A 14,331-nucleotide genomic window follows, 5' to 3' on the forward strand; every position below is an offset into this window, starting at 1 on the left:
TGAAGTTATATAGTTTGTTTTGTTTCATATTCGTACGTAATGCAGACAATACAATTACAATGAATATTCTTGAATGATCTAGGTCAATAACTTGAAATAAATAAAATAAAAATAAAAAAACTCAATTGTGATACCAAACAAATATTTCTGATCTAACTTGACTAATTTGACCGGGATGAAATCAGCTGTCCTCAATTACACTATCTCCACATTGGTCCGCAAAGTTCAAAAGATTAAGAAAATATTCTGTCCCGGTCATGGATATGCCAAAATGTTATCATGATAATAAACGTTGGGCCTTGTTGTGTATTGGGTTGAGATTCACATGGGGCATAGCTGCTGAGATGAAAGCCCACCCAAATAAAGAATCCTGAACCTGAAAGACGTCGGCGTCGTCGTCGTTCACCTCCAAAACCCTGCACCCAAAGAGCTTGTTCCAATTCAAATTCAGTCAGCTCAGAGCTGATGGAGAGCTACCGACAACAAAAGATACAGAAATTGGAGGAGTTCGTCGATGGCCGCCTCAAACCTGACCTTGTTCAAACCATCGCTCAACGGTAATTAATTAATTAATTATATGCATAAAGCTGCAGTTTTTATTTGTTTCTTTCCCAATTGCGTTGATGAACTGGTGAAACAGAAGCTGGTTTCAATTATTAACGCCTCTGTGTTTTTTGTTCTTGTTATGCAGAGACAAGGTGTTTGAAAAGCAAAAAGTTTTGTATCCTTTTTATTGTAATTTGTAATTTTGATCAGTACCCACATCTAAAATTTGCTAAATAGTCCTGTAATCTTAAGTTTTCAGCCTCATTCGGTGATTAAAGATGTTTACTTGACTTGGTTTAAGCTCGGATTTGCGAAAGAACATTGAGAACTTGGAGAAAAATAGTGTAACCAGTCTTAGGACGATGGTAAATCTTGGTTCTGAAGTTTATATGCAAGCTGAAGTGTAAGTCTACTAATTTGTTCTCTGGTGACGCTCCTATTGTTGATGGCTTATGATCATTCTTGCTTCTTATGTTTCTGTACTTTCCCATTTCACATTGTTAAATCCTTGATCTTTACTTAAAGTTCTTCATTGTTCCCTTTGTTACATATAGTCATGTACGTATATTCTATCAAGCGAATCATAGATTGGATTTTTGAGTTAATAAGGATATGTTCCTATTTCTTGTTAACAGTCAGTGTTGATGTTGTTATCATTAGTGGTTCCGTTTCCATCTTGACAGCTGTGGTTTCGGGCATCTTCTATGTATTCGGTGCTGATGAGGTTTTGTTTACTTTCTTTTGTCTACATGTTTGCAGGCCAGATGCGCGACGCATATTTGTAGATGTTGGACTTGGATTCCATGTGGAATTTACCTGGTCTGAAGCTTTGGATTATATATCTCAAAGAGAAGAAAAGCTAGAGAGGTACAAGCTTTTGTTTTCAAGTGTTCAGAGTTGTTTCTTTTTTTTTGGAAGAATTTGTTGTCGTGGGATACCTTCTGTGAAACCTAAGTGGACTGGTTGAAATCAAAGCAACCAAAACTAACCATTCTTCAGAGGGTAGATAATTGGTAAAATTTATTCTGTTTTGCTACCTTTAATCTTCTTCTTTTTTTCCTTCGTGTAAATATGCTCAATCTAACGTATCAAAGCACTCTGTGTAGGGAAATTGAAGATTATACCAACCGCATTGCCTCGATTAAATCCCACATAAAGATGGTAAGTTCACTTCAAGTTGAATGGTGCCTTTTCATTTCATTATTACAGTTTTTTCTTTCACATGTTTATTGAACTGGAATAGTGCTGATTGTGAAGGAGATAATGTCTTTTATAAGTACGTGTTTCTAATAATGCAAATCTTGGATCCAAGATAGAAAGTAAAAGACAGATGTTGGATAAGGCATTATGTTGTGATCAAGGGGATCCAGCCTTCAATTTTGTCTTTCTGAACTTTTGGATATGGATTTCTTTTTAGTGTACACAATTAGCATATGCTCCTGGGAAGTTTTGTGTTGCCTTGATCCAGTGAAACAAACATATTACCCTTTACCTTTCTAGGTGATGAGAAAAGCTATCTTGTAAAATTGCTTACAGGTATGTGAAGGGATTCGGGAATTACTCCAGCTTCCGGCAGAGAAACCTGTGCCAGAGCTCAACTTTTGACATCGATAACTTCTTTACTTGGTTGTATTGTGACTTGCAACTGAAGTAAAGCTGTTTACAATTTCATGTTTAACCTTATAAGCTGTTTCACATCTTCAAGTTGTGCTGGGAACGTATTAAGCTGTTGCAACTAACTATCATTTATTCATGCCTTAATCAGAAAACAAGCCATTTGAGGTGTATAATTCTGTGTTTGGCTAGAGAGTTCCAAAAAGTTCCTACAGGGTTCATAGTAGCCTTGCAATTCACAGCTCACAATTTTTCAATAGTACACCGTTTATCTCACAACTCACAATTTTTTTTTTTTTTTTTTTGAGAGAATAACAATGTTGTTTACTGTTCTAATTGAACTTCCAAATTTGATATTTAGACCTCCACCATTTTTCAATAGTTAATAGGGAAAATGTCCATGTACCCAATTTTGAGCTACATTAACCCGCACTTGCCCAAACGTCTTATAAGATTTCCTACTTATCCAATAAATTATATATTTTTTCCCTAATACCCAATTAAGTATTTTTTATATATTATGTTTTGTATATTTTTGAGACAATTTTGCCCTCCCTCTCTTTGTCACTTTCTAAGTCAACAGAAACTTCACCGTCTCCGGTCACCGGTCGCGGGACTCCGGTCGCCGGATTCCAGTCAATGGCTACTAGAGTCCCTTCACCAGTCGTCGGAATCCGTTCATCATTCACCGGATTCTGGTCACAGGCAGGAAATCTCACCGGGAGGTCGCCAGATTTTTCAAAAGACATCCTTAGAGATCTTATAGGTCACAGGAAGATATTATTGCCCCCCAATAAAAAAGTTATTGCCTCCCAATAACAAGTTTATTGGGGATAAATAATTACTGAAAAATGAAAATATTTTTAATCTTGAAAGTTTTAAGAGGTTTATCTAAATAAATAATCTTATTATTGCCCCAATAAATATTTTATTGCCCTCCAATAAAATGCCAACAAGACGATTACAACAATTAAACATTAGTACAGGCAGTCACCAATCTACAAAATCTACCAAACGGATGCTATTAAAGTACATAACTGGAATTAAAACATTTTCTACATATTTTCTCATATTGGACAACTTGTGGCATGTGGTCTACCCAACAAAAAAAAAAGGAATGGTGTAGACGTCATCGATCTCAGACAAAAAAAATATATATATTGAAACCCACAGTGCAGACGTTGAATTGGTCTGCGACGGAAATCAGGAAGCGAGGTCGGAAAGAACGACTCTTGGGCGACGAGGTTGAAGGACTGGCCGGATCGCGACTAAAGTGGCCTCCGTGAGCGTTGGCCAGACGATGCCGGTGCGAGCCCCGACCCGGAACAAAACCGGGACCTGAACTCCAGGACTTGCAGAGGCTGCAATTTTGACGATCCTCTTCTTCTTATGTCTTCTTCGCATGGCGGTGGTGGTAGGGATCGAAGAGAGAGAGGAAACAAATCGGCCCCGATCTGGTCAGTGTAGAGCCAAACAGTGCGCCACCGCTCAGAGATTGAGGACTACAGCGCGGCACGGAGAAGTCTCGCTCATCGCCAACGTCGCCGGAGTCGGTGGAGACTTGAAGCGGTTAGGAATTCCGGTCAGACCGTATGACTCCGCCCGGAGGAGAGATCGGAGAAGGGAAGGGAGGGGGGGAGAGAGAGAGAGAGAGAGAGAGAGAGAGAGAGAGAGAGAGAGAGAGAGAGAGAGAGAGAGAGAGAGAGAGAGAGAGAGAGAGAGAGAGAGATGAGTAGTTGTTAATTAAAATGAGGGTAATACTGTCAATAGATGTTAAATTAGGTAAATGAGAGTAAAAAAACTCTTAATGAAGTTAGTGGAGAGAGAGATGAGTAGTTGTTAATTAAAATGAGGGCAATACTGTCAATAGATGTTAAATTAGGTAAATTGGAGTAAAAAAACTCTTAATGAAGTAAGTGGACAATTTTTAGGCTCAAATTGTGTAAATGGTCATTATCCCTTTAAATGGTATAACTAGTGTTAAGCCATTTAATCATACTTTAATCTCCTTGATTTCTAAAATTAAAATCCTTCTGTTGTCTCAGACTTTCGAACCATTAGTTTATGTATAGTGATCTATAAGTTGGTGGCTAAAATAGGCTGAAGTTGGTGTGGCCATCGATTATAAGTCCAACACAAAGTGCTTTTGTTCCTCAGCGCCATATCCTTGAAAATGTTATGACGTGTTTTTTTTTTTTTTGAGAGAATGTTATGACGTGTTTTGAAACCATGCATTATGTGAAGAAATTGAGGGATACTGATCCGATTCGTATGGCTCTAAAGCTGGAAATGACCAAAGCTTATGATGTCACATGTAGGCTTTGCATCTGCTTGGATTACTCGGGTCATGGATTGTCTTTACTAGTTACTACTGTAATGTTCTCGGTATAATGGCAGGGTAATCCTATTAGACATGTTTTTCCTCATCGTGGCTTACAGCAACTCTGCCCCTTCTCTTCATCCCTCTTCCTTTTTTGTACTGAAGGCCTACCTTGTTTACTTCGACAAGCGGAATTGGAGGGTCTGCTGAATGGTGTGCAGGTGGCAACTTTTGCTCCTTCTCTTACTCATTTGTTCTATGTCGTGTTGATGATAGCTTGCTGTTTTAGAGATTGCTTAAGATACCATTGGTGCTTTAAATTTAATTTTGGAAATTTATGGTGAAGTGACAAGTCAACAGGTTTTAATCATCAGAAGTCTGCACCTACTTTCAGCCCTAATACGCTGGAGAATTTAATTACACAAATTGCTACACCGATTGGAGTGCTGGTGATGCCATGTCATGAAAAATATTTGGGCCTTCCCACTTTGGTGGGACGGAATAAAAAGATTTCTTTCAGTTCGGTAAAGGAACGGGTGCTTGCTCGCCTTAATGGTTGGAAATAAAAACTTTTATCGAAGGCAGGGAAAATGGTATTGTTGAAAGCTGTTGTTCAGGGTATTCTAAATTTATTATATGAGTGTGTTTCGGATGCCTATTGGTTTGTGTCATGAGTTGGCTCCTCATTGTGCTCAATTTTAGTGGAGTAAAAAATATGAGCAGCGTAGTGTGCATTGGAAAAAATGGTTGGTGCTTTGTAAAAATAAGAAAGTTGGAAGCTTGGATTTTCAGAATTCTGAACACTTAATCAAGCATTACTGGCTAAATAGTTCTGGCGTCTTTTCTTATTTGCAAACTCTTTGGTTGCTCAAGTTTATAAGGCTCGATACTTTCCTACTGGGAATTTTTTCACTACTGGAGAATGGCGGTCCTCATCTTTCATTTGGAGATCATTATTACGGGGGAGGGAGTTGCTTGCATCAGGATTATGTTGGAGGATTGTAATGGATGCTCTGTAAAAATTTACTCAAACTATTGGCTGCCAACCAGGTTTTTATCCATGTTCTCATCTGATAATTGTAAAACACTATCTTCGGATAAAACTTGGAATATTGCACTTCTATCCAAGTGTTTTTCTAATTTTGAGGTGGCACTTATTCTATCTATCCCATTACCAACTAGAAATGTGGACGATAAGCAAATTTGGCACTTCCATCCTTCAGGCAAATACTTTTGTTAAGAGTGGTTACTGAGCTGCACAGGCTATTCAAAAACATATGGTAGGTGATGTAGGATCTTCAATCTCTATGGTGGACAATATTTGGAAGAATTTATGAAAGCTGGCTATTCCGAATAAAGTAAATTTTTTCTTATGCCGGTAATTTGTTTTTTATACATATTATCTATTTTCCTGTGTGTGGCTGCTGTAATCAATACTTTGAATTAGAATTACTTACTTTATGGTATTGCATATCAGCGAAAAATGTGTGGTTATTATCTCATTTCTTTTCTTTGGTGGGCTCTTGGAAAAGAGGTTCTTTCAATGACTTTTTTGCCTAGGGCCACCAGCGTCTTATTCTCATAAATGCTTCTTTATGTGTACATCAGTTGGACTGTTGGAGCATTTGGAATGCTCGGAATGATTATATTAATTGTAACAAATTGGTTACTGCTCCATTGGTCTTGCAGAAGGCTTATAGGTTGATGGAGGACTCAGCTAGTGCTAATATTGGGAATATCTTACATGTCGGACAACAAAGATATTTATATCCATCTCATTCTACATGTCCTAAATGGGTGAAGCTTGTTTTCCCATTTGTGAAAATCAATGTTGATGGTGCTATAAATATGGAGACTAAGTGTAAGGGTTTAGGGGTTGTGATTCGTTATTGGGATGGTTATGTATTACTGGTTGTTGTCAAAGGTTTAATTGGAAATTTCTTTCCAAGGGCAACAAAGCTATATGTTGCATCTTTGGGTCTCCAATGGAGGTTACTCTCACGTATTGGATGCCAAATAGGTAGTAGACTTCCTCAATTCTATAGATGAAAGTTGGGTTGCAAATAGAGCTCTTTTGACTGTAGTTAAATCTCTATTTTATGTAATTAAGTGTGTTTTCTCACCCCGTGGATGCAATCAAGCGGCACATTTGGTAGCTAAATATGCACTCATGTCTCCTGATTTTGACGTTTGGATATGTAATAGCCACCTTGGCTAAATTATGTACCATCTACTGAGGTTTAATTCCTCTATAAATAAAATATAGTTTATTCCAAAAAAAAAAAAAAAAAACAATGTGAATCTCCCCTACCACTGGGATGATCCAAGATCTTTCAACCTTTCAATGTCAATGCTTCCAATCAAAGGATTGATTGTTCATGCAAAAATTAAAAGCTGAAAATTTATATATGATCCATATGACTATAAAGAAAGACGAAGTCGGTATAATGGCTAGTCAATCTATTGTATAGCTATTACATGTATGAAACAATAAATGAGTGAAATCAAGCGGCTATTCAATATGCTCAAACGATTGAGTTGGTTACACCAAACAAAAGACTCTATTTGATTGATAAAGCTTTTTTTTTTTTTTTTTTTGATAAAGCTAATATATATATATATATATATTTTGAAGATACAGATTTTTTTTTTTTGAGTAAAATGAGTTCAGCCCTTTATTGAAATTGAAAGATTACAACGATACTATGCCAAAAGACATAAAAAAAAAAAAATAAACAATACGAAAGGAAAAGATGCAAAAATTGCATTTGAAATTTAAAGATACAGATTTAATTGTTCATGGATGTTTTGATAAAATTAAAAAGATGTACGTACTTTGCTTTTTAAGTATTTAAAAAAGTAAATTGAAGATTTAACAAATAAGAAAGATCCAAATACCAAATTGGGAACCGCCCAAGAAAATTAATCAGATATGTTTTAGTCATCGATGCATCTAAAACAGATAGACGATATAGTTGACTCCAAACCCGGTTTGTAAAGGGCGGGCAAGTATATGAGAAAGACCCACAACTCACAAGCTAGATGGGGAAACTTATTATCATTATGACACTATATATATAGACAACGCTATACTCTCCTTCCACCAGAGCCGCTCTCCCTTTGGCAGTTATAATAGACAGCGGCCACCGGTGATCCAAGATTATAGTTCTCAGCAAACTCTCTGGTGTTAAAATTTTGGCGCCATTCTGGAGCATATACTGTTTGCCTACCCAATTGGCGAAACAAAACTGAAACAAAGCGATGGATCCCCATCGCTGGCCGTGGAGTTTCATAGCTCACAAGCTCTCGGCCTGCAAGGGTTAGTGCGTTTATATATTAGCTTGCTGGAACTAGAAGTAGCCCGATTCAACAAAGTGGAGAATTGTAAAGTACTCACCAAAGCTTGCTGCAGTTGTTGCTGGAATATCAGTCACCAACCTGGAAAAACATGTAAAGGATCAATACTTGGAAAAAGTACTACTATTCATCATCATCTACCTAGCCTAGACACATCTAATCCTGAAATTAAATAGAATACCAGTCAATCAAAATGAACGGATATTCTTCTCCTTTACATATATCCTTCTTGTTCTAGATCTTCCCCTAGAGTTCTTGCCATCTTGGCTTGAAGAACACATGAAGATCGAATTTGAAACCTCAAAAAGCTTAGCAATAGACCAATAGTACGTATGAGGGCTTATAGCTCATCTCTTTTCTCTCCCCTATTCGTTTGATTAATAAAAAGAATGAAAGAAACCTCAGCAATAGTACCAATGCAAATATTCCTTGAGGTTAGGATCACTTGGACTGGGTGCATCAGGATCTACCATGACCTGCAATCAAGTATAAATGGAAGTGCATGTAGATTACACGTGCATTTCTAAACAAAGAAGACAAAGAGCATGATATATACACATGCAATATATATAGATGGATATGTGTAACCAAAATTACAGGTAATTAATTACCAGAGTGTAGAAAGTCCTAAGATCATCTCCCCCTATCTCAACGCGAGGTCGGTTAACAACATGAGAAGGTTTAAGCTCACAACCACTGGTAACCTCCCTGTTATTACTGTAAGTCATCCTCAAAGACACAGACTTCGTAAACGGGTCTAGAACATCTCCGATCACTCTCCCGACAACAAGAGGCTCCCGATCTCTAGCCCTAGGCATAGTTTTAAGCATTAACTAATTTTACACAGGCCACCTAGCTAGCCAAGAGCTGATACATGCATGATGGTTATATATTGCTCAGCTAGTAGCTGGATAGCTAATTACTGTAAAAGTAACGCTAGCTTCCAGTGGTGGTGGACCAATATATATACCTTCTAATATTGACGCCCACTCGAATTGTTTTGGGTACCTGATGACCATTGTACTTGGTGTCAGTGTCTCTTCTATATGCTGCTGATCGATCATTCTGTGGTTCATCTTTGTTCAAAGATAAACACGAGTCTAGAAACGAAATGAAGATTGTACATGAACTTTTCGAGTATCCAAATTATTAAGTGATGCATGTGAACGATGTACCATCTTTGGCTCCACGTATTTGACTATATGTACGCATTGACAGATAGATATATGCTTGCTGGTCAATCAACGACAGAAACATACTATCATCACACCTTTGAATGTTTGTGACGAGGATCAGATACTTGGATAAAAGCCCCATTGGTGATTGGCCACCGGAGAACCTTCCCCATATGGAAAGGCTTCGGTCAGTAATGGTGGGAACCTACAAGTCCCTGTTCTGAGGAGTGGGATTTGTATTTAGGGTCTTTCCAGATTCATGAGTTGTTTTCAAGAACACATTGGATATTATGTGGTTGGTTTAATCGGTATCCATCCTTATCGGGGTGAACAAACCAATAAGTGATCGTCTAGAATCTATTTATACAATCAATTATCTACTTAGATGTCATGCTTAGTTACGTGTTCTTCTTGTTCACAATTTAAGTTATTGTGAAACCACCACAGGTGGTTGAGTTGGTAAGAGCCTCCAGGTGTGGAACCCCTACACTCGGGTTTGAATCCCGCCGACGCTGATTGGAGTTAAATCTCAATCTATTCTTGTGGCCAGAGGGGAGGAAGCGTTCTGACATGATCCCCTGGCACGGATTAGTCTCTGGACCTAAGAAGCCTTTGAGGAACCGTGTGATCTGGATAAAAAAAGAAGTAAGTTATTGTGAAGAATATGAGGTCCTTAAACCCTAGGCATGTTACCAACCTTGCAGTACAGATAGTACGTGGGCAAACACGCCTCAAGAGTCAATGAGTGGGCTCTGGCCTGGCTAACCTTAAGGTGGGCTAAGCCCAGTGGATCACTCAAAGGAAATTGGTGAAACTGGGCAAAGCAATGATCCCCGGCCAATATTTCTTTTTTGACAGTCTGGTATAGAAGAACTGAAGAAGGACGATATATGGTACAAGATGAGAGAATCTCTCAGACACGTCAACTCAAGTCTGGTCTTTGAGTTGATGATTCCCACCTGAAGCCTTCAGTCACTAGAGAGACCCCCTTACTTGACAATACAGTGAAATAATTCACATGGACTTGGTTAATCTGGGAGTAGATGGATGGATTGATGGGACTACGGGAGTAGTACAGTACTACTACTCTCTGTTTTTGTTTTTTCTTTGTTTTCTCTGTGTGTCAATTGCAGCAAAACAAGTAAAAACGTCTTGTTTCTGTGACAGACATGCAGTTGCTGCTGCAATGCAACTTTGGGACTTCGGCCTTTGGGTGAATCAATCTTCCTCGATCCATATTTACATCATCACCGACCGAAATACTCGATGAGATTTATATAGTAAGTCCGTATTTCCCTTCTTCTCCTTCTACTTGTACTACTATTACTATGCTCCGGAGTACTGAAGTTCTGTAGCCAAAAACTGCTACATTAATTGAAAATTATTTGTAGCGTGCCTCACTTTTACTACTACTTGTTACCTACCTACAAACTACCGGCTACATTCCTCTTTGTTTTGTGGACAAATCACTTGAACAAGATATAGCTTCTTAGATCCTTCACGGGTCTCAACTTATTTGATAAGAAATATAAACACTGATCACTTGGTATTCCAAGACACATTTGTGTTATGTACGTTGATATGGGACGCTATCAGTTGGCCTAATACTGACTGCCATGAAGAACTGATATGATAAAACTTCTAAAAAAAAAAAAAAGATATAAACCCAATTCTCTAGTAATGTATTAGAAAAAACCCACATATTTTCTTTTCAATCTACACCCAATTTACATCTATAAATTTTCCTTATCAAGCTAACGAGTCTAATTAATATTATTTGTTCAAATTTTATATACCTAATATACCATTCACCTCTTTATCATTATCAAATTTTAGTTTTTTTTTTTTTTTTTGAGTAAAATGAGGTCAGCCCTTTATTGAAATTGAAATATTACAACAATACCATGCCAATAGGCATAAAAAAGAAAATAAACAATGCGAAAGGAAAAGATGCAAAAATTGCATCTGAAATACAAAGAATTAAAAATACAAGAGCAGCAGCGTCGAAACGCAGTGCTGATTTTACACTACGGATTGCAGCAGTGCTGATTTTACACTACGGATTGCAGCCGTGTAGTAAATTGAGTAGTCGGTAGTTTGGCTACCCATCGAACTCCAATGCACAATTTGACAAAAATCAACTTGGCGCTAGAATGAAGGCACTCTCCCACCTAAAAATCGAAGTTGGCCAAGGGTGTTAGAACATGACCATGTTGGCAGACGATCTTTCACGAACAAGTACCATAAACTTGGGTCTCGAATCCAATACCAGTAAACAAGAGTCCCAAACCAATCTAGCAACTGATATGCAGCCCACCAAAAATAGTGGGCCATATACCAAGCTCAATCTCCACCCGAATCCCAGATCCAGACCCGTGTGCCAAAACTACCCGGATCCCAGATCTAGATCCGAAACCTTCTGCAGATCCGCCATCGTGATCCCTGATGGCCAGTCCACCACCACCGTCGGCTCAATCCTTGATCCCCAGCCCACCATTGACTTGGAGAAGTCGAAGAGAGAGTATGAATCAACCTGCACAAGCAAGACCATATGCCAGAATCACCATGAACACATAAACCCCCAACAGTCGAACGTGAAGACCAGCCCTTGTCACCATCAGCCAAAACACCTTCAAGGCCATGATTGGCCTTGCACTCCTTCAAGGCCAGAACTCAGAACTTTCGTCCCCGAGTCTCCGACCCTCAATTGGCCAAAATCCCGGCAAACCACCCTATAGCAATAGACAGGAAGAATGGCAAGAGACGGACCAAAGCCCGTGAATGACTCCATTGAAGTGGAGTAGATACAGGGAAGACCCATCTCAAAGGAGACGCCGCCGGCCCTAGCAGAGCTAGGTCGAGAAGAAGAAGAAGAAACTTTTTTTAGATTCAGTTTTTTTTCTTAACACTTCCTTATTCATATTGATTAAATATTTTTATAATTCCCCCCCCCCCCCTCTCTCCTTAATTATAGCTTTTTTTAATTAATATTTTTGACTTTATGGTTATGATTTATTGTTTTCGTTTTAAATTTTAAACTAGATAGGGATAGAACGCGCCCCACGCGCGAAGAAAAAAGGAAAAACTCGCAGTTGCTCGTTCTCTCTCGGCTGAACGCTACAGACGATCTCGCCGTTGCGTTCTGGCCCGGGAGAGGATGTCGTTGCTGATAGTGGCAGGCCCTCAGTGCAGAGATGCGGTCCAGGGGAGGAGGGTGGGCTCTTGACATCGGGTTGGGCAGATCATTCTCGATCTGTCTTTCTGGGTTCAGGGGCGACGACAGCTGAGGTATTGCGGCGGTTTGTTTCTTTCCGGCGGTGGGACATGGCGTCATCGAATAGGCGGGCTGGTTTGTGGCGGCGGCGGTCAAATCGCAGCAGAGGGAATCCCCGTAGGGATCTGTTTCTATCGTGCGTTTGGATCTGGTTGTGGTTGTCAACAAGATGTAGATCCTGTCTGCAACTTGGCAAGGTGGAGCGGCAGTGTCAGGAGGCGGCGAGGCAGTGAGGTGATGACGATGGTGTTTGCCGGCGGCGGGAATGGTTGTCTGCAGTGCTTGATTGCTGTTGGGGGAAGTGGTGTATGGGTCGGGCCCCTGTCTTTGGGCCTTGTTGTCGTTTGGTTTTAATTAGGGTCTTTTGTTAATTTGTTTAGTTTGTTCAGGTTTAATAAGTCCCTACTCTTCTGAGCTAGGGTTGGTCTCCTACTCTTTTGAGCTAGGAACTGGTCTAGGTGTTATGCCATGTAAATGGTGTCATTCCCGAGGACAAGGACGATTTTGTTCAACTCTGGTTTACTTTTGTTATCAATTTGCTGATAAGTGATCTTTTACACGTGGTCTAGCACCTTCGGACACGGTGTTGAAGATGACGCTATCTTCTTTGCGGATGATTACGAGGTTATACTGGAATTTTCAGGTTTATATGCTCAAAGTAGCCTTGGAAATAGGCGTTTGGTGATTAGAGTTTGGGCCTTTTGGCCTAATAGTTTCTGTAATCGCGGTTTCTTGGGGTTTTGGTTCATGTCCCCCTCAATGTAAGTTTTGTTGATTAATGGTTATTTTTTGTTCTCAAAAAAAAAAAAAAAAAAAAAAAAAAAGCTCAACTAAAGAGACCCTCAACCAAATTGATAACTTCCAAAACCACAATAAAAAAATAGAAAAAGAAATTGTATCCTCATGAACAACACCAACTCATTGAATACAAATTTAATTTTAAGAATCCCAACCTCACATCTAGGTATAACCTTGAAGTACTCCATTTACTTTTCTAGGTATCAATTTTGTTGATTAATGGTTATTTTTTGTTCTCAAAAAAAAAAAAAAAAAAAAAAAAAAGCTCAACCAAAGAGACCCTCAACCAAATTGATAACTTCCAAAACCACAATAAAAAAATAGAAAAAGAAATTGTATCCTTACGAACAACACCAACTCATTGAATACAAATTTAATTTTAAGAATCCCAACCTCACATCTAGGTATAAGCTTGAAGAACTCCATTTACAAACAAACACAAATTTTATAACTGACATCATATTGTCAAATATAAAAGGGTTAATTACAGTTTACCCCCCTGAGGTTTGAGGGTGTCATCATTTCACTCTCTTTACTTTTAATTTTGACTTTTTACCCCCTAAACTTTCCAATTTCAATCAGCCGTGTCCAATTTCTCCTATTCCGTCCAAATTGGACGTTGAGTCTAAACCTTGAGGGCTAAAATGGTCATTTCAACATAAAAAATAATAATAAAAAATAAAATAAAAAAATTGTTTTTTTTTTTTTCTGTTTCTTCGTTTTTTTTTTAAGGACTATTTTTTTTTGGTTTTTTTTTTTTTGGTCTTCAACCTATACACCACAAGTTATAATAGGTTTATAAAAACAAAAAAAATACTCTAGGTGGTTGAAAGCCGCTCGTTGGTCTACGATATTTGTGATATATCTCCGATAAAGTAAAGAATTTTAGGATATATCCCCAATAAAGTGAAGAAATATTTGTAAAAAATAATTTTACACTTTATCTGTAAATAAATATCTGTATATCCCAAATAAAGTGAAGAAATATCTGTGTAAAATTATTTTTGGTCTACATATTTGTGATATATCTCCAATAAATTGAAGAATTTTGGGATATATCCCTAATAAAGTGAAGAAATATTTGTACATCCCCAATAAAGTGAAGAAATATCTGTGTAAAATCATTTTTTACAGATATTTATTTACAGATAAAATGTAAAATTATTTTCTACAGATATTTCTTCACTTTATTAGGGATATATCCTAAATTCTTCACTTTATCGGAGATATATCACAAATATCATAGA

At 38.2% G+C, this 14,331-nt stretch overlaps 2 protein-coding genes across 2 annotated transcripts; one reads left to right on the forward strand and one right to left on the reverse strand.

Annotated features, from left to right (window-relative positions):
• Positions 1–308: 308 nt before the first annotated feature.
• Positions 309–2,336, forward strand: LOC112198556 (protein UXT homolog). Its single transcript, XM_024339706.2, has 6 exons — positions 309–557; positions 692–721; positions 848–949; positions 1,306–1,413; positions 1,653–1,707; positions 2,083–2,336. The coding sequence occupies exons 1-6, from the start codon at positions 466–468 to the stop codon at positions 2,149–2,151; spliced, it is 456 nt and encodes a 151-aa protein (XP_024195474.1). The 5' UTR covers positions 309–465; the 3' UTR covers positions 2,152–2,336.
• A 4,938-nt stretch (positions 2,337–7,274) lies between these two features.
• Positions 7,275–8,960, reverse strand: LOC112199938 (protein HEADING DATE 3A). Its single transcript, XM_024340933.2, has 4 exons — positions 8,449–8,960; positions 8,252–8,313; positions 7,878–7,918; positions 7,275–7,791 (listed from the first exon to the last, which is right to left on the reverse strand). The coding sequence occupies exons 1-4, from the start codon at positions 8,665–8,667 to the stop codon at positions 7,568–7,570; spliced, it is 546 nt and encodes a 181-aa protein (XP_024196701.1). The 5' UTR covers positions 8,668–8,960; the 3' UTR covers positions 7,275–7,567.
• Positions 8,961–14,331: the final 5,371 nt, after the last annotated feature.

Source organism: Rosa chinensis, chromosome 4 (genome assembly GCF_002994745.2).
Source record: "Rosa chinensis cultivar Old Blush chromosome 4, RchiOBHm-V2, whole genome shotgun sequence".
In the NCBI taxonomy this organism is placed as follows: domain Eukaryota; kingdom Viridiplantae; phylum Streptophyta; class Magnoliopsida; order Rosales; family Rosaceae; genus Rosa; species Rosa chinensis.